The 27,565-nt window shown below is 44.2% G+C and overlaps 1 protein-coding gene across 8 annotated transcripts in view; it reads right to left on the bottom strand.

The window, feature by feature from the left end:
* Positions 1 to 27,565, bottom strand: part of MAP3K13 (mitogen-activated protein kinase kinase kinase 13) — a 156,544-nt gene that overhangs the window by 45,950 nt on the left and 83,029 nt on the right. For all 8 annotated transcript variants that reach the window (XM_065556176.1, XM_005308647.5, XM_065556179.1 and 5 more), the window contains 9 exons: positions 21,930 to 22,504; positions 15,385 to 15,568; positions 12,113 to 12,304; positions 10,020 to 10,178; positions 7,748 to 7,906; positions 4,379 to 4,487; positions 2,109 to 2,218; positions 1,590 to 1,706; positions 475 to 612 (listed from right to left, as the gene is read on the bottom strand). In XM_065556176.1, coding sequence (XP_065412248.1) covers positions 475 to 612; positions 1,590 to 1,706; positions 2,109 to 2,218; positions 4,379 to 4,487; positions 7,748 to 7,906; positions 10,020 to 10,178; positions 12,113 to 12,304; positions 15,385 to 15,568; positions 21,930 to 22,431 — 1,670 coding nt within the window. In that variant the 5' untranslated portion in view covers positions 22,432 to 22,504. The remainder of the gene's footprint in view (positions 1 to 474; positions 613 to 1,589; positions 1,707 to 2,108; positions 2,219 to 4,378; positions 4,488 to 7,747; positions 7,907 to 10,019; positions 10,179 to 12,112; positions 12,305 to 15,384; positions 15,569 to 21,929; positions 22,505 to 27,565) is intronic.

Raw genomic sequence — 27,565 nt, 5'->3', positions numbered from 1 at the left:
GCATTAAATTTGCTCAGACTAGAAGATATTTGTTTCTCCCTGCCAACCCTGCAAACTCCAGGGGGTTCTGAGTGTCATGCTGAGTTCTTTCTGGCTCCTGTATCACCACCAATAAAAAGATTCTGTGGACCCAATGTTTCAACAGGGTTGCCCACGTGTAACTGAGGGCAGAATTTGTCCCTACAACATGAACTTAATTAACAACTGTGTTGATGGTGTGGCAGTCAGACTAGAGTTCAGCTTACTCACTCCTAGCTGCGCTGGTTCTGCTTTGCTAGCAGGACTCAAAGGACAGAAACCCGCTTGGCATTGAAGCAAGCAGGCATATTACAGAACACACAGAGGAAACAGATCTGTTGTGCAAGAATCAGCCATTTTCACCCAGTCACATTTCCAAGACAAACTACACTGTCACTCTCTTGTGTAGGACTTGCTTCCCTGGCTAGGATTTTGTTTTGTGCAGAAGTTTCCTACCGTTTCGTCTGGCTCCCTGGCTTATGAGAGACCCCCTTCCTCTTCATCAGCTTCTCTACCGCAATGGGGTGGATTATTGGTCTGACTGGATGACGCTTGTAAGTCCCAGGATATTTCTTTTCCACAGCTTGTTCCCGTCTGAAATACGGAACAAAGAATAAATCCCTAGTCGCCTCTCTGTAAAATGGAAGTTACTGCTGGATGCAGTGGCAGATTAGCCACTAGGCCAACGGAGCCTGTGCCCAGGGGCCCCAGCCAATTGGGTTGGGGCGCAGGGGCTTGCCCTGCTCTGCCCACCCCTCTTGTGGCGGAACAAGGCAAGCCCCCACATCCCAATCCCACTCCCCAGCAGGAGCGCCAGATGGGTGGAGCAGGACAAGCCTCTGCACCCCAACCCTACTCTCCGGCAGGAGCGCCAGGCAGGGGGAGCAGGGCAAGCCCCGACCCCACTCCTCGGCAGGAGTGCTGGGCAGGCGGGCGAAGCGGGGCAAGCCCCTGCGCCCTGACCCTGCTTCTCGGCAGGAGCGCTGGGGTGGGGGAGTGGGGGGAATTGCTCTGGCCCAGGACCCCACAAAATTGTAATCCATCTCTGGCTTGATGGAAAAGCAGCTGTGGCATAAATGATGCTGCACACTGTGTGCTTGTTTCACGGACTGACAAGGTGTGTGGTGTGTTTTGCACTTAGAAAGGGCCTAATTATTTTCTACGTTCTTTGCAGGGAGCAGGTGTCTTATCTGTGGCCCCGGTACACAGTTTAGGGAACACTGTCTCCTCTCTTTACAGAGGGGCTGATGGAAGGGGCCATTTAACACAGTTGGCAGCAAAATATGAAAGCTCTCTTCTCTCAGTCATCAGCTGCAGGATGAAAAGGAGGATGTTTACAATAAGGAGTCTGTCATTCACCATCCGTAAAAGGAATACCCTCCAATCTGGACAATGACTTAGAGAAATCAAGCAGAGACTCAGCCGCCTTGTCCTTTACCCAGGTCTGGAAGCTTGCTGCTAGAGGCTCAATCTGAAGGCATGCAGAGTAGTTTATTTATTCCCAGTTCAGAACCATCTCCTGTATACAAGCATATGTGCATGTATGTTCCCCTCTCCCCAGATATACATACTTAATAAGCTCCTTCTCGCGGACCTCCAGCTGCAGCATGATGGCGCTGAGCTCCATGTACAAGTTATTGGCTCGCTCTAGCTTCCTCTCATAATGTTCACGGATATCTAACGCGTGCCTGTTAACAAGAAAGGAAAACTAAGGCTCAACTGGACAACCCGGGGATCGTGACCCAAGAAGGGCAGAATAAACGTGTCTTATTTGAGAATGGGGGAGGGGTAAGCCAGCAACGTTCTATGGTCTAGTTGTCACTAGGGTTTATCTCGACAGGCCAACACATGTGAAAATTACCACTTTAGCTAATGTGGCTAAACACACATCTGTTTTCCTGGTGGGGTTGCTCTTGAAGTGCATTTCTGCTTGGGAGTGTGCATTTGCAAATCAGGAGACAAGTTAGAGGTTAACATTTAGAAACAAAGGGACCTGATTAGCTCTGAGAGAGGCAGGGGGGTCATTACATCTTACTGTGGTCAGTAGCCCCAAGGGGGTAGAGAGGTGAGGGGTGAGATCCTCGACAGACCTGAGCTCTTCTCTTCGGCGACGAATTAGCTCTTCATCTAGCCGGTGTATGCAAGTTCCTTCACTCTTAATTTTCTCAAAGTGCTTCTTTACTTCTTCTCTCCATTCAGCCTGTGGGATGGCATTTTATATTCATGGTTACACAGCCTCATGATTCATGGTAGAGACAACTCTGCAGCAGAGGAGTTCATTCTTCTATTACTGGGTCATTCCCATACTCAGGCTACCATTTACGCGTGTCTCATCACCTGACCACCAAAGAGCCTCTGTCCTGATCTGTCACACCACTGCAGTATGGAGCCACCTTACAGCCCATCCATCCCAGTCCTGGCCTGCAGCTCTCTTTTGCTATTCCAGCATTAGGGCTGCCCTCAGCAATGCCTAGTAGTACCACTTAGAGCCAGGCATAGTGCAAGCAGGCATCATGCAAGTTTGCACACACAGCTCTGCAATGCACTCAGTCCTGACCTGCAAAATTCCCTGTCATCCGTGTTCAATCTATCAAGACTCTTAAACTTCACCCACCCTGCAAGTATGGAAGTGCTCTCCAGGTTCCGGCTCCCCCACAGAGACTACAAAGCACATCATATGGAAGCAAATGTCCACCTGGCATTAGGCGTCTCAAAGTCTTTTCACATGGCCCCTGAGTTAGATCTGAATTGTGCCATAAAACCGCAACATTCACTGTCCCTCAGTGAGTATGTACTGTGAGATCCCAGCTCTAAGTGGCTATTGCAGGCACTAGGGCCATCAACATTGGGTGACTGTCTGGTAAGCTAAGACTTGCATATGAGCTGTTTAGTGATCTTAAGATATGTTTTCTCTGCAATGCCTTTGTTCTGAATAAATAATACTTATGAAGCCTACAAAGGCTGGCTGGTCACTGGTTAACCCTGTCATTGCTCCCAAAAGAACAGGATGGCAGGTTCTGAACTTAAACCGGGGTGCTAAAATGATCATATTGAATTGCAGCCTAACTCCCTGCTCTAGAGGGAGAAAGTCACAGAACCTTGCCCCAAGTAAGATGATAGCTAGAGACCTAAGCCTGGTGCCTGCCTTCAAGGAGGTCATGAAGGAGTGAGAAATGCAGTTCTCTCGGGAATTATGAAATCAGGGACTGAAAGTGATGCCCACACCACTCCTGTATTCTGCCCCTGCTCCCTCACATACAGTCAAACGGGTTATGTAATGAACCCTAGATGCCAAGCGGGTTGTGTAATGAACCCTACCTAGTCTGCTTCCTGCAGAAGCTGCATAAGATCAGCAGAATAGTCCTGTTTCTCACTAAGCCCTCCCATCCTGTCACATCAGTTCCCCACAAATCAAAGCCAGGGCATGCCTGCATTTTTGCGCTGTGCAGCCCACCCAGGACCCAAGCCCCAAGGTCTCAAGCTGCTGCCAAGAGTCCCAGGAACCCCATGGACATAAGCTCTGCTGCCCATTGTAGTTCTATCTTAATGAGTGTTTGGTCACTTCCCAAGTCTATGAGGCCTGGTAGTGTGTCTACTGGCACAGTATTAACCCTCCAAAGAAGTCTCTAGCCCTCATGGCCGTAATGCATAGAATCACACTTCGTGTGCTCACTCACCATACAGGATAGAGGGGATCATCCCCGTCTGTCACCCTGTGAGCAGCTGATAGGGCCAGGGAGCTGGGACCCTGGGGATTCTGCACAGCTGTCTTTGTCTCCCTGCTCTAGGACAGTTGTGGTTTGGCTGCAGCCTGAGCTTGCTGATATTGTTCTGTCTGTCTGGTCTGGAAATGCTGTAAACTGCTATAAATGCCGGACTGCAGACCAGGCTTGCTGGCCATTTGTAAATTGCATCAAGGCCTATTGGGCTGCAGGCTGAACTTGTAGCTGCTGCAGCTATTGTTGTGCTATTCAAGACTTCTTCCACTTCTGTCTTTTGGGTAAAGGGTGTCTGGAAACACCACTTCTGGTACAAATGTCCCCACCCTGTTTTCTGAACACAACAGGTGCATACACACATGGTTTGTGTCCAAAGCATAATCCCTTCCTAGCACAAGCCTTTATTGTTAACATAAATAGTAAAACATATGCCTCAGCCTAAGATTTTTCTGAGGTTGGCTTATTATTGCATTTTCCCTTGCAAGACCCTCCTGTCCTTGCCCTAGTCCTCTCTTTCCCCCTCAGACACAAACCAACCCATTTCATCCTGGGCTGGAGTCCCACTTGGTCTGGCTTCCAGGATGAGTCAGTAATAGCTATGAGACCTCATAGCACTCCAGCTATGGACAGTCTGTATTTACCTGGGATTTGAAATAAGTCTCCTGAGGGGTGCCAAGAACGTCAGCAGATGCGATGTCTAGGTGCATCAGAGTCTGTCGGAAAGAGGGACGGTTCCGGGGCTTGCTCTGCCTGAACAGAATAACAAAGTCAAGTTAAGGAGACATGCTACAGAGTTAAAATCCACACTGAAAGTGTTTTACCCACTACTGGTACAATCAACCCTATAGGTATTGTCTTCACTAGCCGGATTGGCGGGCAGTGATCGATTAAGCAGGGATCGATTTATCGTGTCTAGTCTAGACGTGATGAGTCGATCCCCAAGCTCTCTCCCATCGACACCTGTACTCCAGCTCGGTGACAGGCGCAGGCAGAGTCAAGGGGGGAGCGGCAGCAGTCGACTCACTGTAGTGAAGACACCGCGGTGAGTAGATCTAAGTACGTCGACTTCAGCTACGTTATTCACGTAGCTGAAGTTGCATAATTAGATCAATCCACCCCCCCCCCACCCCACCCCAGTGTAGAACAGGCCTTAGATTGCTGTAGCTGGAAAAGAGCAGAGCAAAGAATTCTCTTTCCCACCCAGGGTGTTTCCTTGGAGCACTTGACAGCTTGCTGTGTGTAAGCCCTTTCACTGTTGCGCTGTAGTCAGTTTTCCTTTCTACAACAACAGGGCAGAGAGAACATTTGTAAAACAGGAAACTGTGATTGTAAAATCACAAAAGTCAACAGGTAGCTCAAGGCAGGCAGAAAATGAATCTACTCTAACTTATTTGGTGAAACTGACTAGATTTCAGCCTGGTGTCCCTTGAGTTTCTGAATCTGTAACTGACATATTTAGAGCACCCTCCTGAAAATTACAGGTCAGTGAAGAATAGTCAGCATCACAGCATTGGTTCTTCCTCATTTTCCTAGTATACTAGCTAGGATGGATGACTGCTCCTCTTGGCTAATGTAGGAGAATCAAGGTATTCTTTAATATTCCATTCCCCTTAGGGATTCCCTGCCATTAGTGAGCCTGAAGTATGAAGACTCAGCATTAATGCCCTCCCTAAGAACAAGACCTTTAGCTCTGTAACCTGGCAAGAGGAATATATGGAGAACATGACCCACAACCATATGGGTAAAGTCCCCAGTCCAGCATGCAGCTGGATTTCCTCTATAACTAGCTCATGACCAGCCATTTTGACAGAAGCATCTAGGTTCCCAATAGAAACGTATTTCCTTGGGAAAACTTGATGTCAAACTTGCAGGTATGAGATGCAGGTCGAAAAATAGGTGGATTTGTCTGCATGTCATATAGAGAGTTTCTGTGCATATGAGGAGGTATGCAATTCTTAACTAACAAACAGCTCATAGACTGTTCTGCTCCAAGAGCTGGTAGCTGTGCAGCCAACAGATGAAAAAGAATTTGCCAGGATTGTATTAATGGATTCACAGATTCCAGGGACCATTGTGATCATCTAGTCTGACCTTCTGTATAACACAGGACACAAAATAATTCCTAAAGCATTTCTTTTAGAAAAACATCCAATTGTGATTTAAAAATTGCTGGTGATGGAGAATCCACCACAACCCTTGGTAAATTGTTCCAATGGTTAATTACTCTCACCGTGAAAACATTTACAGCTTATTTCCAGTCTGAATTTGGCTAGCTTCAACTTCCAGCTATTGGATCATTTTATACCTTTGTCTGCTAGATTGAAGAGCCCATTATCAAATATTTGTTTCCCATTTAGGTCCTTATACACCCTGATCAAGTCACTCTCAACCTTTTTTTTGTTAAGCTAAATAGATTGAGCTCCTTGAGTCTATCACCGTAAGGCAGGTTTTCTACTCCTTTAATCATTCTCAGGCTCTTCTCTGAACCCCTCCAATTTACCAACATCCTTTTTGAATTGTGGGCGCAAAAACTGGATGCAGGATTCCAGCAGCAGTGACAACAGTGACAAATACAGAGGTAATATAACCTCTCTACTCCTACTCGAGATTCCCCTGTTTATGCATCCCAGGATTGCATTAGCCCTTTGTGCTACAGCATCGCACTGGGAGCTCCTATTCACCTGATTATCCACCATGACCCAAATCTTTATCAGAGTCACTGCTTTCCAGGATAGAGTCCCCCGTCCTGCAAGCATGGCCTACATTCTTTGTTCCTAGCTGTATACATTTACATTTAGCCATATCAACACGAATATTGTTTGCTTGTGCCTAGTTTACCAAATGATCTAGATCACTCTGTATCAGCGTATAATTTATCACTCCCTCAATTTTTGTGTCTGCAAACTTTCAGTGATGATTTTGTTTTTCTTCCGGGTCATTGATAAAAATGTTAAACAGTGTAGGGCCAAGAACTGAGTCTTGTGCGACCCCACTGGAACACACCTACTCAATGATGATTCCCCATATAAAGAACCAGAAAGAGGGGAGACATGACTGCTAACACAGATGGGACAGAGTCAGACAAGATTGTTGGGGCTTCTAAGCTCTTAAACATTCTTGCTAATTTGGATATTTTCACCCTCAGACCCCAGAATTTGCAGGGAGGGGCTTGAGAAGGTGTCCTGAGTCCGGGAATAATATAGATCAGGGAGCCAAGAGGCAGCATCATCCTCAAATTGACACAGAGCATTAGCTACAGCACAGAGAGGGCGCACCTCTCCAGCTCCCAGCGGAAACAGAGAGCAGACTGCCTCTGCTGCAGATCGCAGCCTCCCCTTCTTTCACCACCTAGAACCATGCCAAGGCTGGGAACTGGGTTCCTCCTCCTTTGCTCCTATTGCTTCCAATTCTTCCCTCTTTCTCCTCCTCTTCTGAACAGCACTCCACTCAACTCTCCTCTCTTCCAACCCTCCGAGCAGCTGTTACGTACCACCCACCTAGCTCCAGATCCACAGTCCTCTCTGAGTGACTCCTGGTTCTCCCGTACTCAGCCATGGTCAGGATTAGCCTTTGGCCACCTGCCTCTTCGCCCTCACCTCCCCATTCGATCTGCAGCTCTCCAGCATCTCTCTCACTTGCCCAGGTCGTCCCCCAGCCCTGCCGTGTCTGATCTCTCCATCGCTGAGTTCCTTTCTCTGACCACCCTGGTCTCTTTCAACATCGACAGCATAAGTAAGTGCATGCTGTTTGTAGGAACTCCAATGCCTTGCTGGTCACAAGTCATTTTGCTTCATGGCAGCGGGACATGGGATGTCAAATCCAGCATAGTGTGCCACCAGCACACGGTCGCTCTCTCAGCAGCAGTGGTGTTTTTTAAAAAGAGAACTTTCCTCTGGATCCCACCCTCCAGTCCTTACTCAGGCACCATTCCCAATTACCCCATTGGGAGTTTGGCTGAGCCAGGACTGCAGGATCAAGCACCAAGTCTGTGCAGGAGATGTGGCTCTTACCATGTTTGCTTCATGAGGATTTTGAACCCATCTGGACAGGTGGAAGGGACAGGAAGGTGCAGGCTGTTACTGCCCACTCCCCAGATGATAGCTGAGGAGTCTACATCCTTGTATGGAATCTCTCCTGTAAGCAGCTCCCACAAAACTACCCCAAATGACCTGTTGTAGAAACATAAGGACAAACCTTCACAGTGAGTTACACAGGTTGTGAAAAAATTCTGTAACAGACTCAGACTTTCTGTTTGGTTATCAAAATGGGCATCAGGTTACATCTGATTTTGGATCTTGAAAATGGATTCAAGAATGGTAATGTTCATATATTCATAAGGGTGTTATCCAAGGATATTTTACACTTTGTGCAGCCTTTCTCTGCCACTGTCCTAAGTCCGCCTTTTATCCACAGTTGCATCGGTTTTAACTTTCACTTTACACTGAAAAGCTAAACCAAATACTCCTCCTTTTGGGGTTTTTAATCTCAAAAAGATATGAAGTTATGAGCAAAATACAATGGAATATCATAGTCTTGCCAATTCCAGTAAACTAAATGGCAAAGTTAGTTTTCCAAGCTGTAATCACTGTTGATCAGGGCTCCTTTGCTTTGGGACAAAGTGAGAATTCATGTGTATCATGACAAACCAGCTAACAGATTTCCTTTGTTTTTTTTTGTTTTTTTTAAAGCAAACATTCCCCCTGCTGGCGTGTTTGCTGAACTATCCATGCCCTCTGCAGACAAGTGCTTCCAAAGCTAATGAAACACAAATCAACAGCAATTATTACAATGTGAAAGTGAGGAAACAAACACAGCCACTGTGTAGGTGCCACTATTTGGACATTTCAGACTCCGTTGGAGATTCCCTCTAGTCCTAACTTGAAGAAAGATGAACGAGAATTGTGTTAAAGCCAATCATGGCTACAGAAGTATAAGGAGGGTCTGTCCAGAGCAGGCAATCCACACTACAAGAAATGAAAATTACAGATAAGAAAACTAAATTTGTCTTTCTCCTGTAATGAATCCAAGGCTCCAGAGAGATGTCAGAATTCACAAAGGTAGCAAGGAATGACTGCCATCTACCAACCACAGAGAGCATCATAAAATAGTAAACTGATGCCAAAATGGTTAGTACAAAGACAAAAGAGAGGTAACCAAGAGACAAAGAAAAACACTCACTGAATAACCGTTCCAGAAGCTAGAATTAGCCTGAGATGCGGAGATGTGGTAGTGAGTTTCAAAGTCCAAAATTACTATATCCCAGAAGGAATAGCATCTTTCTATCTCTTTCTCTACATATCCTTGCACACTGACTACATTTCACAGACCTGAAGAAGAGCTCTGTGTAAGCTCGAAAGCTTGTCTCTTTCGCCAACAGAAGCTGGTCCAGTAAAAGATATTACCTCACCCACCTTGTCTTTCTCATATCCCGGGACCAACCTGGCTATAACAACGTTGCATGGAACAGAAGAACATGATCCTGTGTTTATTCACTATTTTAATTCTTAAAGGGGCAGGTTTTTGGGGCCCACTTCTATGAGGTGCTAAGGACCTTCATCTCTCATCATCATCAAACATCTAAATACACTGAATTTTTATTGCTTTCATAGCCCCACTCCTCATTGTGGAGCATATAATTAGGGCCCTACCAAATTCACGGCCAGGAAAAATGTATCACGGACCGTGAAATCTGGTCTCCCCCATGAAATCTGGTCTTTTGTATACCTTTACCCTATAATATACAGATTTCACAAGGGAGGCCAGCGTTTCTCAAACTGGGGGTCCCGATCCAAAAGGTTACAAGATTATTGGAGGGGGTTGTGGTACTGCCACCCTTACTTCTGCACTGCCTTCAGAGCTAGGTGGCCGGACAATGGCAGCTGCTGGCCAAGGGCCCAGCTCTGAAGGCAGCAGTGCAGAAATAAGGGTGGCGATACCATCTCATGCCATCCTTTTTTCTGTGCTACTGCTGGCCGTGGCACTGCCTTCAGAGCTGAGCTCCTGGCTAGCAGCTGCTGCTCTCTGGCCGCCCACCCTGAAGGCAGTGCCGCTGCCAGCAGCAAAGAACTAAGCGTGGCAATACCATGACCCCCCCACACACACAATAACCTTGCGCCCCTCCACACCCTTTTTGGGTCAGGACCCCTACAGTTACAACACCATGAAATTTCAGATTTAAATATCTGAAATCATGAAATTTATGATTTTTAAAATCCTATGACCGTGAAATTGACCAAAATGGACTGTGAATTTGGTAGGACCCTACATGACAGCACTGCTTACCAGATATCCACTTTTTCAGAGACGGGCTCATTCCGTATCACCTCTGGGGCCATCCAAGCCACGGTGCCCGCGAAGGACATTTTTGTACTTTTATCACTGAGTTCTTTAGATGTACCAAAATCTGAAATTTTTACTGCATCTGTATGAGTGACTAATACACTGGAGAGAGAGGGAAAAACACAAGGTATCAGCAATGAGAAAACGCTTTGCACTTCCATAGCAACTTTCAGAAGTGGATCTTAAAGTTCTTTGTCATCTACTAACACTGCCAGGTATAAACTATACCTATTTTATCAATGGGCAAAGTGATGGTGTAGGAATTAGTGGTTTATCTGGACCTAGCAGCAAGGAACTAAAGCTTTAAAACAGTTTGATCAGTAAATGGAATTAATTTGCTAGTTTCAGTAAATTCTCTCCCTCTGTTCAGAACAACTTTTTCCTGTGTAACTCCACCAGATCCAGTTGTTCTGCCAACACGGGAGGGAGTCACAATTACCTCTTCCTTGCTTTGCATCATAAATGAGGTAGTGCTGAAATAAAATCAGTAAAGCAATCTACACTAATATTTTTGCTGGTCTGTCTCCAACCCTACTGATCAAGGGCTCCTGGTTTCCATCATTGCTAAAACCCACTGCCCCATAAACTACACTGTTCTGGAAACAAAGCTCCTCCCTCTTGGAATCCAGCTCAAACATTTCCTATATAAAACCTCAATTTTAACCACAGTCACTCAAGATCTTAGTGCAATAGCTGTTGTTAGCAAATGCTCTGTTTCAAATCAGTATGAAGCATTGGTGAGGCTGTTTGACAGGGTCAGAGTACAGGGTTAATAATACTGCAGCTTCAAGATGAGTTACCACAAAATTCTTTTGATTTTTTTCCAAACTCTGATTCTAAATTCTAGGGGCCAAAGTCCATCCTGGTGTAAACAGACTGTAACAGAGTCATAACTGGGAACATCAAGGTTGACTATATTTGGGGGACTTTCGAACTTCTTTTAAATGCATGTTTTAACACAAAATGACTACTAAGACAGAAGATGTAATTAGCCATATACAGGTATATACTGTATATAGCAGAGATCGGCAACCTTTGGCCCATCTCCTGCCAGGGTAAGCACCCTGGCGGGCCGGGCCGTACCTGCCACATCCGCAGGTTCGGCTGATCGCGGCTCCCACTGGCTGTGGTTTGCCACTCCAGACCAACGGGGGCTGCGGGAAGCGGTGGCCAGCACATCCCTCAGCCCGCACCGCTTCCCGCAGCCCCCATTGGCCTGGGACGGCAAATTGCGGCCAGTGGGAGCCGCGATCAGCCGAACCTGCGGATGTGGCAGGTAAACATACCGGCCCGCCCCGCCAGGGTGCTTACTGGCGGGCCGCGTGCTAAAGGTTGCCAATCCCTAGTATACAGTATAATTAGAGGTAACAATTACAGAAAAATGTAGAACTATTTGTTGGAAAATTTATCTTGATATTCAAACTAGCAATAATAAAAATAATAAGTGATGTAATAATGATAACCTCACTGCCCAAACAATGTAACATACCATTTAAAACATTTACAGTCAAATACAGATACAATAACAGAACCACAGACACACCGCGTGCTGTAAACAGTGAAGGAAGGGTGAGGCTGAAGCAATGTCCAGGGTGAACGAGATAAGGCAGCTGGGCAGTATCAGCAGGGGAGCAGGTGCAGGAGAAGAGGGAGATACACATTCACAAGAGCAGGAGATGAGACCAGAACAAAACAGACACGAAGGACAGACAAAATAAAGAGCAGAAGGAGACACAGTGATTCACTTTTTCAAAGGGGCAAAATAGCCATCTCATTAGCAGACATGTTTCCCTACTATTACTTTCCCACATAAGCAACTGGTTCAGTTGCCACAGGGATGTTATGCTAGTATAAATGGGAGCAGAGATGGTCCATGCAGTTAAAAACAAGTCAGAGGAACCACAGGATAAATCTCTCTCAAGTTATGGGCCAGACCATGAGAAAGTTTAAGGGCCCCTGATTTAGCTCGATATCCATTTGCTGGAGAAATTCACTCAAAAATCTACTTTGTTAGTTTTAAGCACCCAAGGACTCACTTTGGTGACTTGAGGTCTCGGTGGATGATTTTATGAAGGTGTAAATAATTCATTCCACTTGCGATCCCTGTGGACCAGTCCACAAGCAGCCGAGGCGTGACTTTCCGACCTGCTCGTAGCACTTCATAGAGCTGTCCATGTGCACAGTACTCCATGATAATACAGTAACATGGGGCTTGAGTGCAAACTCCCCTGTCAGAGAACACACACAAACACCATACACGTTACTGCAAATCAAACCCAACACTCAGTATCAAAGGGATTCTCTGAACTCAAAAATATACCATTGTGATCATGAAAGCTCACCGACTTTCATGGCAGGGAGCTGTAGAGGCTCAGCGAATATGAAAATTAGACCATTGTTCTTTATCTGGAACGTATCAACTGTGCACCTGACTCATTTGTGGAGAAATTAAGTTTCTCTATAGAAGCAGAAGCTGCTCTGTAGGTTTATGTCTTTGGCTTTTATGTTCTGGTATTGACCTTCATTCTCCAGGGATACAGGCACAGGAACGCAGACATTGCCATACAGGTCCAGATCAGACTACAGAGCCTCCTGGTCAAGCAATGACAGGGGCTTCCAATGCTTCACAGGAAAACAAAAAATATGCCTTAGTAAATGCTCAATCAGGAAGAGCTCTGGAACACCAGACACATAGCAAATACAAACTTTAGTGTAGTTCATTGCCAAAATGCCTGAAGAGAGCTAACCTTCCATCAGAAAACTTCCATTCTATGAGACCCCATTAGTCTCCCAGCATTTTGATTAACCAGCTAATAATGTGACACTATTAGCTTAAAAGTAATATTTCTGTTACTATTTCCTCTACATTTTCTCCTCCTCCCTTCCCACTAAGATTACAGAAAACAGATCCATCTCTAGTCAGCAGGACTTAGACTTTATTTTTTACTTTGGGTTTGTTTGTGTGGTATTCCTACGTCAAAGTTAGGTCAAAATAGTAGGTTTTATATTTATTCCATATATTGTCAGACATGCTTTGGAGAAACATGGCTTGTGTTCATTCAACCACTGCAGTCACCTTCTAACTTGTCACATAATTCGTTTGGTTGGCTTGCCTTCTACTAAGTCACTCTGGGCTCAGTTTTACAGTTGCGTCACGTGAAGAGCTCCCACTGAATCAGCAGGAATTCCACATTAAAGCAGCTCTAACCTGGACCTTGTATTAGTATTCAGCCAAGTTAACAGAATAAGGGTTCATCTCCACTCCATTTGGAGCTAAATTCTTACTAACACTCCTTACAGTAAGGAAATCATTTCTGTCCACCATATATTTTAGTACTATTCAAAAATCCTCTTGCAGCAAAAGTTAAATTAGGTTGGGAAGTATCTGCAGGCATCACTTAGATAACAAATGGGGTTAGGAGTAAAATCTACTTAGATTATTTGTCTGTACTATATGGTTTGTCTCCTTAGGACATGGACTGTGTCCATGTTTTGTACAGCACTGAGCATATCAACCATGTCCAGTAAGTAACTCCAGTAATAAATTACCTACTTACACCACAGATCTGCAAGACCTGGTTTTGCTTTATGCACACTTGTGTTATGCCTGCTCCGAGAAGATCTGTTGCAAGTTCAAGTACAATTCAGTTCAGTCCTTTAAGAGGACGAGGGCAGTAGAGACTGATAGTACTGAGGGAGCTCTTGCCTTTATGTTTTGCAATAACATGAATTCAGATCTGGTTAATGGCAAAATTCTGTCCTTGCAGCAAGAACATTGTTGGAGGGAAGCAATAAAGTTTTGGCTTTAGGAAGGGTCCATACACCATCCTGCCAGCCCAGGCTGAATGCAGTGTGCAGAATACCTCATTCTGTCCCCTAAAAAGCAGCATTTCCAATCCCCACGTGTGCTGCTGACTACAGTATACGTGCAGGTGGATGGGCCCACACCAGCAAAGCCAGCACACACCCCATCAGTGCATCAGCCACGCCCTGACCTAGCAACTCAATAGACACTGACAAGGAAATCCTCCCCACTTGCTGTGAGAGAGAAGAAGAAGCACCCTCAGAGCTCTTCTGATTTAAACACACCTGTGCAACATAGAACGCAAGTTGCCCTGAGTGTTCACACTTTCATGGGATACTCGCATAACACAGAGTTAGGCTTGTGCTTAAATACCTTGAAAAGTCGGGATTTAACTAAAAAGCAGGTTGGAAAAAAGGCCATGTCCTTTAAGACATTCTCTGGCGTACGGGCCATCTCAGAGAGTCCTCAACCTGCTGAGGAGAGCACACCATCACATAGCCCTCTCAAATCACATTTCACAGAGCCTTGCAAACTTGTCCTGCCGAGATCTGCTCCTAGGATGAGACCCTGAACCTGTCCTGATGCAGGCAAGCTACAGCCCAGGAGGAATCCTTGGTAGTCCCTGGGAATTTTAAAACCTAAATAAGGACAACAGTAGATCTTTCTTTGTTCGCTCCCAGACAGTTATGACTAGAGAATGCACCTTCCACAGAGTGTGAGCTACACCAATTGCAAGACTGTGCTCTTGTGCCAGTCATCTAGATAAGGACAGACCTGCATGCCCCAGTGACATGGATTAGGCACCATCCCAGCCAGTTACTCAGTGATCACCCACGGATTGCTGCCAGTTGGAAAGGGAGCATTTTGTACTGGTAGTTGTTGCTGCCCACCATAAACCTGAAGCTGTTCCTGTTCTCTTGTCTGAATGTTCTTGGTTCTCACCATTGTCTTTAAATAGCTTCACTAAGCATAGCTGGAGCCCGTGGAGCACAGTCGAAGGAGCAACTCATACTCACTCAAGGGGGAGAGGAGTTGCTCTTCTGATCAGATCTGTTCACTCTGCCTGACTACAGCTCTATGCATTGCCTTCCTTCTACCCAGTAGTGAGGCTCTCCCCGATGGACAGGACAGGAAAAGTTTCCCATGGGCTTTGTGCAGGGGGAAATCTCTGTGGCAATAGTTTCCCTGGTCTTTCCTTTTCCTGTAGATGTGCGAAGTTCACAGGACTGTGTTTGTGTGTGTATGAATGTCAATATGACCTCTCTGGGTTGGAATGTTGCACGCCACTTAACAGTGCCCACAACACTACATATCTCTTTGTGAGAGGAGGGGCAGAATGTGTTTCCAGTTTTAACTATAGAAGATTGGATAAACCAGAAAGTAATTCCTGTACTCGGAACTCACCAATTGGCCAGGACATGATGGCTAACAATGCCTTCTCTTGGGAAAAAACAGGTTATTACTTTTCTAGTAATTATCTAGATAACAGAAGTCATGACCTACTTGAAGGCTATGATGTTAGGATGCTTCAGCTTCCGCAAGTGCTTGATGTCTGTTTCATTCTGTTCTCTCACTTTCTTGATTGCCACCTCCTCCGCTCGGAATTTGCCTAAGAAGACAGCTCCTTGTGCTCCACTGCCCAACCACTGCAGCTCTGAGATCTCCTCAAATGGAACTTCCCATGTATCTGGTAATACACAAGCGAGGCACACAGCTTAGAAAATCTTCAAGTTCATGCAGTGCTCTGCTGCAAGGTCATACCAGAGACAGCAACTGTCAACTCCTCTGTCATCTCTTATGACCTTTTCACAAAGTAGCTCAGTAACACATTCAAAATCTTTGTGAGCTGCTGATGCGATACAATAAGTTAATATACTAGAGACTTTCACATCTGAGGATTTGGAGAGTGTCCCTTCTTCGGTGAAGTTCAAGGAGGGAGGGAGGAGGGCTGTACAACATTAAACATATAACTATAGACAATCCAAACACTCCGATAAAAGGAAACGTTTAAAATCCACAATAGCCAAAACAAATTGACAAGTTTCAGAGTAACAGCCGTGTTAGTCTGTATCCGCAAAAAGAAGAACAGGAGTACTTGTGGCACCTTAGAGACTAACAAATGTATTAGAGCATAAGCTTTCGTGGACTATGCATCCGAAGAAGTGGGCTGTAGTCCACGAAAGCTTATGCTCTAAAACAAATTGAAGGGTTTTTCTACTGGAAAATCAAAAAATCATAGAAGTGTAGAACTAGAAGGGACCTCATTAGTCATCTAGTCCAGTCCTCTGCACTCAAGGCAGGGCTAAGCTATAACTAGACCATTCCTGACAGGTGTTTGTCTAACCTGTTCTTAAAAACCTCTAATGACAGAGATTCCATAACCTCCCTGGGCAATTTGTTCCAGTGCTTAACTACCCTGACAGTTAGGAAGCTTTTCCTGATGTCCAACCTAAACCTCCCTTGCTGCAATTTAAGCCTATTGTTTCTTGCCCTACCCTCAGAGGTTAAGGACAACAATTTTTTACCCTCCTTCTTGTAACAACTTTTAATGTACTTGAAAACTGTTGACATGTTCCCTCCTGCCTTCCCCAGTCTTCTCTTCTTCAGACTAAACAACCCCAATTTTTTCAATTTTTCCTCATAGATCATGTTTTCTAGACCTTTAATCATTTTTGTTTAAATGGGGTAAAACAGGGCATAGAAGGGAAGGTAATAAATATGGAGCCAACAGTGGGCAGAGTATAAAACAGTGGTGGGCAACCTGCGGCTTGCAATCAGATTACCCTGATGGGCCGCATGCGGCCTGCAGGCTGCAAGTTGCCAACCACGGTATACAAACTAAAAGCTGTTTAAAAAGCTAGCTAAGGTTGCTCAGTGACAACAACTAAGTTACCTAACACATCATTTGGAAAACCCACGCACTTAAAGCAAGATAAGTTAAGTATGTCATAAGAATCAGAGGGGTAGCCGTGTTAGTCTGGATCTGTAAAAAGCGACAGAGTCCCATGGCACCTTATAGACTAACAGAAGTATTGGAGCATAAGCTTTCATCGGTGAATACGTCTGATGAAGTGGGTATTCACCCACGAAAGCTTATGCTCCAATACTTCTGTTAGTCTATAAGGTGCCACAGGACTCTTTGTCGCTTTTTACATCATAAGAGTTACACTGACCACATAATAAAACACACACATTTTTCGTCAGAATTACAAAAAAATGCATGTTTCCTCACATCGCAACTTGAACTCTGCCCCACAAATTGTACTTTGATATATACTATTTTTATCATCTTGATTTCAATATAAGGCATACATTTTTAATAGAGTAAGCAAGCACTGGAACAATTTATCAAGGGTTGTGGTGTATTCTTTGTCATTGACAATTTTTAAATCAAGATTAGATGTTTTTTCTAAAAGATGTGTTGCTCTAGGAATTACTTTGGTGAAGTTCTCTGGCCTGTGTAATGCAGGAGGTCAGACTAGATGATCACAATGGTCCCTTCTGGCCTTGGAATCTATGAATCTCTAATTTTTAAAGGCATATAGTTAAATGGGAAATGTCAGTTAACGTATTTGTTCGCAGTATTGTAATCATGTTGGTCCCAGGATATGAGAGACAAAGTGGATGAGACAATATCTTTTATTGGACCAACTTATGTTGATGGAAAGCTTGCAAGGTCCTACTCTGCTTGGCTTTTGGCTGTCCTCACTTTATCCCTACACTTTCTGACCTCCAAGAGGTAGCTTTCCTTGCTCATCCAATCTTCCATTCCTTGTAGGCTCTCTCTCAATCACCTGTTTGAGATGTTTGCTCATCCAGCTGGGTCTGCAACAATTCCCTATTAATTTTTCCCCCTTGCTTGGGATGCAGGCTTCAGATAGTTCCTGCAACTTTGATGAAGTAATTCCAAGACTCCTCCACATTCAGATCCTTGAGTTCTTCAGTCCAGTCCACTTCCCTAACTAATTCCCTTCATTTTTTTTTTTAAAGTTAGCCCTTTTGAAATCAAGGACCCTACTTGCAGATCTATTTTTAGATCTATTTAGCTTTCCATTTAGTTCAAAGTGAATTAGCTCATGATCACTTGAACCAAAGTTGTCCCCTACAACCATTTCTTCCATGCAGTCCTCACTACTCACCAATACCAAATCTAAAAGAGCATCGCCCTTGTTGGGTCACTGACTATTTGATGAAGAAATCTGTCAGCTATCACATCCAGGAAAATCTAGGCCCTACTATTATTAGTAGCACTTGTCCTCGAAGCTATAGCCGGGAAGTTAGTCTCCCATAATCACACAATTCCCAGTAGTATTTATTTCATTAAAAACATTAATGAAGTCTCTATCCATATCCAAATCAGATCCTGGGGGTCTGCAGAATATGCCAAACACTATCCCAGGGGAACCTCTAGTAGCTTTCTTTCCCAAAGTGATTTTGGCCCAAACAGGCTCTGTCTTATTCATTCAATCACTTCTAAATTCTTTAGTCTACCTCATCATTAATATACAATGCTACGCCACCACCTTTGCCTTTATTTCTGTCTTTCCTACACAGCACACATCCTTCAATACCTGTACTCCAGTCATGACTACTATTCCACCATATTTCTGTTATCCTTATATCATCTTGTATCAGCGGGGTAGCCATGTTAGTCTGGATCTGTAAAAAGCAACAAGGAGTCCTGTGGCACCTTATAGACTAACAAATGTATTGGAGCATAAGCTTTCGTGGGTCTGTACATGCATCTGATGAAGTGGGTATTCACCCACAAAAGCTTATGCTCCAATACATTTGTTAGTCTATAAGGTGCCACAGGACTCTTTGTTGCTTTTTATAATATCTTGTTTCACTTCCTGCACCAGTAGTTCTAGTTCCTCCATTTTGTTATCCAGGCTCCTTGCATTGGTGTACAAACATCTTCATTGTTGCTGCTTGGCTTCGCCCACATTCCTTTCCCAATTGGGTACAGTCATTCTACTGCCAGTATCACCTACCTGTTAGTACTGATAACAACGAAGCTATCATTCCTCTTATGTTATGCCCACTGCGGTTCCTTTCTCCATTGCTGTATCCTTTCTTTCTTGATTTTCCTCCCTTGTAACATTAAAATCGGGCGTGGAGATTACATTAGCATCTCCCAACAATCTTCCCCGAGTTCCTAGTTTAAAGTTCTCTTTATCATTTGTGCCAACCTCTATCCCAGAAGTCTATTTCCCTCCCTTCTCAGGTGGAGTCCAGCCCATGATAACAGTCCTCTGACAATGAATGCCTCCCAGTGGTCAAACATCCCAAAGCCCTCCTTAGAGCACCACTGTCATAGCTATTTGTTGACCATCATAATTTTGTCTCACCTTTGTTCTCCTCTTCTAGGAAAAGGTGGCACTCACCAACAGCACACACTAAACCCCAAACAGGAGACTTAGAACTGTCTTTCCCATGAATAGGAACAGATTTACATAATTTGTAAGAAGTATTTAATGTCAATTAATGGAACTGCCACTCAGTAGAAGAAAATATATTTACAAGAGCCTCTTCTACTTATCAGGTAGAAGCAGGGTAGATGTGGATTTCCCAGTTGAGTCTGAGAGTTAGCAGTGACTGATTTTCAAGATAAGAAGTTCAGTTCAGTCAGGGTTCAATCAAGTTCAGTTCAATCATCCAAGGTGGTATTTACAGCTGTGGTGTTGTGGTTTTGTTGTTTCTCATTAGCAGATCCCCTTACACTAAACTTGGAGAGATGGAGAGTTACTTTACAGGTCGTTTTGTGTTCCTGCATGCCAAGATCTTGCAGCTTGGCCCATCCTTTGCTCTCCCCTTTCTATCAGGTACTTAGCTCAGAAGTGAAGTTGCTGGAGTCGCATTCAGCTGTTTAGATCGTGGAGCCATGTTTTGGTGTTTGGATCTAGTTCTAGCCATCAATATCTCTGCTATTCCTCCCTGTAGCATATCCTCTGGGATCCTCCAGGGATCAACATTAAAACCAATTCATCTGACACAGCTAATGGGATTCCAGATTCATTCATTCTCCTGAAAATCACAGAATCTCACAGGTTAGAAGGTTTCACCAACCGTCAGTGTTTTTAAAAATTCTGGGGTCCAGACATAACCCATTTTCAGATGCTGATGTAGGTGTTCTTCACCATATATCTGATAAATCGCTTGGTCAATGTCCATATTCCAGTAAATTATTTGGTTGACAGCAAGTATCTGTCTGGATCCAACACAGTGATGTGCAATATAGCTCTATGCCAAAGTAACATTAGCAGATACCCTTACAACAGTTTTACTTCCTTTGACAGGGTGGGGGAGACACTGTCCAGTGCAGAGTGAGTTCACCCCATCCTTCGAGCTGCTCTCTGTCTCTAGACAGTGAGACCTAAGGGCTGAAGTCCATAGAGTTGCCCCAAACTGCAGGGCTCTAAGGCCCAATGTAACTGTCCTGATCCACAGGGTGGTAGGGTCACATGACCTATGTCAGGGGGGTAGCCCTTCTCTGTAGGGCAGTGAGTCCTAGCGGCCAAAGTCCATAGAGATATCCTGGGTTTGTAGGGCAGCAAGGCCTAGTGGCCAGAGTCAACAGAGATAACCCGGGTTCATGGGGCAGTAAGGCCTGGCAGCCAGACTCAACAGAGTTGCCCTCCAGGTGGGGCTGTATGGCCTAGAGGCCCATTGGGGTGTGTGGGCCACCACCTGGGGGTGGTGGACAGGTAGGGGAACTGGGTCCTCTCTGCTCAACTGGATGGCTAGTCCCCCTCTGGACTACTTCCTACCTGGTGGCAGTCTGCGCATCTTTGGGGGTCTCCGGGTTCCTTGGGCGGTGCAATTCCCTGTAGCTCAGACCTCCCTGGGGCATCCACAGGTAGATGGGTATCTGCTTGGGTCTTGGCGCCTCTGGCTTCTGTGGTCCAGGGCATCAGTGGTTCCTGGGCAGGAGCTGGCAAGGAGCGTCCTTCCTCTTCAGCGGTCAGCCCAGACTGAGCTGGGCTGCTCCTTCTTATACTGGTGCTACACCTGAAGCATGCCCAGTAGGGATGTGGCTTCTTTGCCCACAGTGAGGAGTTAATCCTTCCCAATCCAGTGCGGGGTGAGTTCACCCCGTCACACTTCCCTATTTCAAATGACAGCTTGTTCATTCTAATCTGCATTTTTCCTTTCCCAAAGCTGGGGACAGGTTATATCATTAAAGATATAATATACATAGGCCGTAAGCTCATAACCTTATTAACCCATGTTAACAATTTTCGTTAATATCCACAATTTTTGGCGATCCATTTGTTCTCACATCACCTCTCTCTGTCCTGCTCTTTTATATCAGAATTAAAGGATGCAGGGCATAATAACTGTCCACAAATATATGAAAAGTGTAAACACCAAGATCACAGAAAAATTGTTCACTGTGGGAGGGAGGGGAGGTAAAAGAAAGGAGTGGAGCAAAATGTTAAATGTTAAAGTCTTCCTGACAACAAGATGTGTGAGGTGGTGGAATATTCTCACAGGGAAGTGATGGAAGCCCCAGTGTCTCAGATATTTAGTACCAGACTGGACACAACACTAACTAATACATACAGCATGGGAAAATCCTGCATTAAGATTGTATGGTGGAAGGTGTGTGAGCAGTTCCAACTATTCCTCCACTGTATCTTACCTTGCATTTGTCAATATTATTTTTAATCAGCCATGTGCTGCCCAATCACCTAACTTGATTATGTCCCTGAGGTTCCCCATAGATTTCTCCAGTCCTGACTAATTTAAATAATTGTCTCAACTTCAATGTCTGTCACCTCCCAGTTCAGGAGATGGAGTAGATCATGTAAGTGGTCTTTTCCAGCTCTAGCTTACACAATTCCACGCTTGTGGTTCACTACGGAGTAACTGTTTTCTGTGCAACTCTTTGTATTAGGTATGAGAGAGTGTCAGACAAATGGTCATGTGGAAAGCTGGGAAAGGGATTTCATTGCTTTTAGCATCCTCATCCTCACAAACTCCACTTTAAAAGAAATGAAGGGAAGAAGAAATGCACTGGGAGCATTTCAATGGCGCAAGCTTACCTTGTTGCTGCAGTTTGTAGTCTGTGGAGTATGCTTTCCCTATGATGTTCCATACTGGCCTCAAACAGCCAAAAAGTCCCTCAAGAAACCCACTGCTCCCACTGCCGGATCTGCTGAACTGGATTTTAATGTCATCTGTCCCACTGTTATTCTCTACATCCATCGTGTTACTGTTGCCCTGAGGCACAGCTGTTTCAGCTTCATCCTGTTCTCTCAACTGCAGCACACTGTTCTCAAATTGGTCCCTAGAGTCCTCGCTGACGCTGGTCAACACCGCTGTGGTGACTGGACTGCCCACACTTTCTATTAGATCTGCCTGAAGTAAGCCCTTCTCTCGCACATCCTCTATGATCTCAGGTGAAGGATGGTTTCCGGTGGGTGCATGATCACCATGTATCCCACTGAAGTCTTTGTCTTCACTGAAAGTTTTGTTGATCAAGTTTGTAGAGGAAGGCCAGCTCAGGCGCTCCTGAGGACTGGCCATGGTGCCGTGCATGTGCATGAAACAGGTAGTACGATACGGTGCTTAGAGAACTAACGATACACAATTCAGATGCAACAAATGGCCCCAGGACCTGAAATGAGAGAAAATGGGATAAGAAATATTTTTTCTTTTCTTAATCACTACTGTATGGTATTTCTGTTGTGTGCTCTTTTCTGGAGAAGACCCGATAATGAGTTTAACTTGAAAACTGGAGGCCCAATAATATTTGGTAAATGTTATTGAAATTAACAAATGACAACATTTGTTTCCTTTGACACTTAACTCCGTGCACATCATCAATGGGATGGTCCTTGTTATTTCTCCTCTGGTTTACCCCCATGAGTCTTTTCTGGGAAACTCAAATAACTGGCAAAGGCTGACCTGTGAGTCTTCTTACAGGAAAGGCCTGTGTCCACTATGTTACCACCAGGCCCAGTACCCCTCTGCACAGACACCAGTCTGTTCTAAGTGGACCCAACTGCTCGGTCTCACGTGTTTCCATGTCACCTGCTTCTGAGTAAAGATTCTGGCTATGTAGGACAGACCCTTTGTCTGAGCCCTTCCCTTGGGACGGTCCAGCCACCCCAGACCTTGAAACCAGTGCCTCAGACCTCCTGAGCCCCTCCAGTCGCTGACATGCATTCCTCCAGAGTTCCACCTTGATGTGGTCACTCTGGCTTCTAGTTCAGCCCCTTCAGGGACATCAAAGAACACAGGATTATCAAACAAATTTCTTGACCAAAGTCACTTTACTCTTGACAGCATCAAGAGTTACAGATCTCTTCAAACACAACAGAAGTCCAGAGACACAGCCTCCCTTAGTCTGATCTGTGTCCCTTCGGTTAGTCCAAGGTTTGTCAGCATTTCAGGCTAGGGTGACCAGATGTCCCGATTTTAAAGGGAACTCCTGATTTTGGGGTCTTTTTCTTATATAGGCTCCTATTACCCCCACCCCCGTCCCGTCCCTTCTGCGTTCTCTCTCCTGCTGATGTGGTGACAGTCAGCCCCCCTGCTCAGAGCAGCACACCCTCTTTAAAAGACTCTTCCTCTCCTTGCCATGTGCTCCCCTGGAGTGCTCCAGCCTGGGGAAGGGGGGTGAACACCCATTGTTCCATGGAGGTGAGGTAGTAATAGAGAGCCATTCCAGAATTATAGCCCCTGATGGCTTCTCAGTGCTGGTGTCAAGTACCTTTCCTGAGAAGGGAAGTTACTGGGAATGCAATTCATTAACCTTGGCTGGGCTGGGTTAGACATGAGTTCAGCACATAATACAAAATGGAGTTCCCCCTTTTATACAGACATATCCCACCATCACACGCTAGTCAGAGACAAAATGCTTATCCCACTCCCTCTGCTCTGAGGGCCCAAGCCAAATCTCACTGAAATTAATGGAAAGACTACCCTTGATTTCAATATGTCAACAGGAGATTTTTGATTAAAAAGCCAGAAAAGTTTCCCTAGGCAAAGAACAAAGGTCCTGAAGTCTGAAAACAGTCACCAAAGGAAGAAATGGAGGAGGTTGGAGACCGCAGAACCTCAACGGGAGGTGCTGGAAGTTCTGTACTTTTGAAAATCAGACCACGTAATTCAAGTGACTAAATATGGTGTCAGACAGGATGTTTGAAAATCGTCTACCCCTGAGCTTGTGTTCTACCCCTCTTTGAGGGAGCAGCACATTGCATAGATAAAATAATAAGAATACCACAAGGGGAAGTTCAAAAGCCTGAGGGTTTTTTTTGGTATCATTCATCTCTTTCTCTGAATACACATAGTTTTATATATAAAGCACACACTAAAAGGATGCTATTAAGGTTACAAAGTCAAGTACTCGAAAGTTACAAAAATAGTATGTAATTGTGTAATTAAAGACCATCATAATGCATGAGCACAGGAGGCTGAATTAAGATTGCACAGGCAACATGAATTCTGGCATTTCGTAACTTTTGAGTGTTTGACTTTGCAACCTAAATAACATTCTTTAAAGAACTGCATGTCATTTCCTAGGGTTTTTTAAAGGAAAAAAAGTAAAAGTAAATTATATTTGTTGCACCTCTAACAACCCCATCATGCATCATCAGCAGGGTATGAACTTTGAATAGCATAGTCTGCGCTATAGGACTAACTACATTCGCTCACAGCAGGTTACCATTCCGGGGCAGGGGGAGGGGATTGGCCATTGGGGCTTGTTTTGGGGTTGGGGAGATGGACAGGAAGAGTCCATCTCATTTTCTCTCCCTCCCAAGTTCCCAAGTTTTCCAGCACTGTGTGCTATGTGATGGTTGCAGCAGCATGGTCATGATCTTAGATGAGCTCATGTTTAGTTAGAATTTTGGCAGACTCCCAATGTTTTATTGACAATGCAAGCAAGAGAAAGGAAATTAAAATTTTCAATAGTTCATCTTTCATTCAAGCCTGAACAGAATTTCATGAGACAAACTAAGGGCATTTCCTCTGGCCCCAAAGCTTTCTCCTTACCAAATTCCAAAAGCTTGCTGCAAACAACTGAGGTGTTAGAGCTTCTAAAAATAAAATAAAAATCTCCAGAATCTTTTATACTGGAAAACAACCTAAACTTAGTGGTTGCTTCCCCAGTAATGAGGCCTGATCTAAAAGATCAGACAAGGGATTAAGGAAAAGCAGGTTTCAGTGGTAGCCGTGTTAGTCTGTATCAGCAAAAAAAAAAAAAAACAACAAGGAGTCCTTATGGCACCTTAGAGACTAACAAATTTATTTGGGCATAAGTTTTCATGGGCTAGAACCCACTTCATCAGATGTATGAGGTAAAAAATACAGGAGCAGGTATAAATACATGAAAGGATGGGGGTGCTTTACCAAGTGTTAGGTCAGTCTAACAAGATAAATCAATTAACAGGAGGATACCAAGGGAGGAAAAATAACTTTTGAAGTGATAAGGGAGTTGCCCATTACAGACAGTTGAAAAGAAGGTGTGAGTAACAATAGGGAGAAATTAGTATTGGAAAAAAATTAGTAAGGAAAAGCAGTCTCTCAACAAAAGTGGCTCAAACTTTTACTCAAACAGCTAAAGGAGAATGCATAAAAGATTAAATGAGACATACATAATAATAAACTGGTTAATTAAAACTCAGTAGTGTTACACTGACTTTTGGCTTTAAATCAAATGTACTGAGAAGGATAGAAGGCTGGAGAATGAGAGCAGTTCTGGGAAAGCAGTGTGCCAGACTGTACTCCCCCATACACATAGGTTCACAGATTCCAAAGCCAGAAGGGATCACTGTGATCATCTAGTCTGACTTCCTGTATAACACAGGACATAGAATTTCCCCAAAATCATTCCTCGAGTAGATATTTTTAGAAAAACATCCAATCTTAATTTAAAAGTTGTCAGTGATGGAGAATCTACCACAACCCTTGGTAAATTGTTCCAATGGTTAATTATCCTCACCATTAAAAATTTACATCTTATTTCCAATCTGAATTTGTCCAGTTTCCACGTCTAGCCATTGGATCATGGTATACCTTTGTCTGCTAAGTTGAAGAGCCCATTATTAAATATTTGTTCCCCATGTAGACATTTACAGGCTCTAATCAAGTCTCCCCTTAACCTTTGCTTTGTTAAACTAAACAGATTGAGCTCCTTGAGTCTATCACTGTAAGGCATGTATTCTAATCCTTTCATCATTCTCATGTCTCTTCTCTCAATCCTCTCCAATTTATCAACATCCTTCTTGAATTGTGGGCATCAGAACTGATTGCAGTATTCCAGCATGCCAAATACAGAGGTAAAATAACTTCTCTACCCCTATTTGAGATTCCCCTGTTTATGCATCCAAGAATTGCATTAGCCATTTTGGCCACAGCATAACCTTGGGAGCTCACATTCAGCTGATTATCCACCATGACCCCCAAATCTTTTTCAGTCACTGCTTCCCAGGATAGAATCCCTCATCCTGTAAGTATAGCCTGCATTCTTTGTTCATAGATGTATATATGTATATTTAGCCATATAAAACACATATTTTCTTGCACCCAGTTTACCAAACAATCCAGTTTGCTTTGAATCAGTGACCTGTCCTCTTCATTGTTTATTACTCCCCCAATTTTTGTGTCATCTGCAAAATTTTATCAATGATGAATTTATGCTTTCTTCCAGGTAATTAATAAAAAGTTTAAACAGTGCAGGGCCAAGAACCAATCCCTGAGTGACCCTATTAGAAACACACCAATTCTATGATGATTTCCAAATTACAATTACATTTTGAGACCTATCAGTTGTTGGGAGTCCCTCTGAGACTTTTTCCACTCTGCTTATCCAGAACACCTCATCCAGTTCTGGGAGAACACTTTATCCCGGTCCCTGGAATCCAAAAACTTGGTTTGAATCCAGACTTGTCACTGAAGTTTCTTTACTGGCATACAGCAACACTACACTGAGGTGATCAAGCTCAAGTGCAGTAGGGTGGGTATAGGGGGTTTACTACAAATCCAAAAGCACATAAATATAAATCAGTTTATATACATAGACTAACACAGGCACAATACATAAACAAATCCTAACTGTCCACAAGCTACAAAATATGCTAGCAAACAAAGCTGCAGCAGCAAACTTATCATTTACTTGTCTTACTATTTCTTTACCTACTAACTACATTTTATTTACAAGGCCACCTGTGAATTCTTGCTTTGTCCATTAACTTCTGTTTTCACTCATTGTTCATGCAAGGCCTACATCAGTTAGCCTGCTTTTAGTCTATTTAATGTATGCCATGTTAATTTTATATCTTTTCTAGCTTTTTAATCAAAATAGCATGCTGTACCAAGTGAAAGGCTGTACAGAAAGCTATTATATCAACACTATTACTGTTATCAGCCATTAATAAAAGATACCAAGTTACTGCCACTAAGAAGCCTGATATCCACACATGTGGACTCTCCAGCACTCTTTGCAGGGCCATAAGGCTCTACAGTGGGGAGAGGGTTCTGCTGCCACAGGCAACATTTTTAGTCAGTTGTTGGTTGAATTAACACCACTCTCATCTTTGCCATGGGTAGGGAGCAGACCCCATGACAAGGTGGTAGGGAATTTAATTTAAATTTTACAAAACTGCTCTAGACAAAAACCAAAACATTGAAAATAAAGGCCCTGTTCCGACAAACACTTGAGCAGGTATGT

Source organism: Chrysemys picta, chromosome 9 (genome assembly GCF_011386835.1).
Source record: "Chrysemys picta bellii isolate R12L10 chromosome 9, ASM1138683v2, whole genome shotgun sequence".
Classification (NCBI taxonomy): Eukaryota; Metazoa; Chordata; order Testudines; family Emydidae; genus Chrysemys; species Chrysemys picta.
This window is presented reverse-complemented; position numbering and strand designations above follow the sequence as displayed.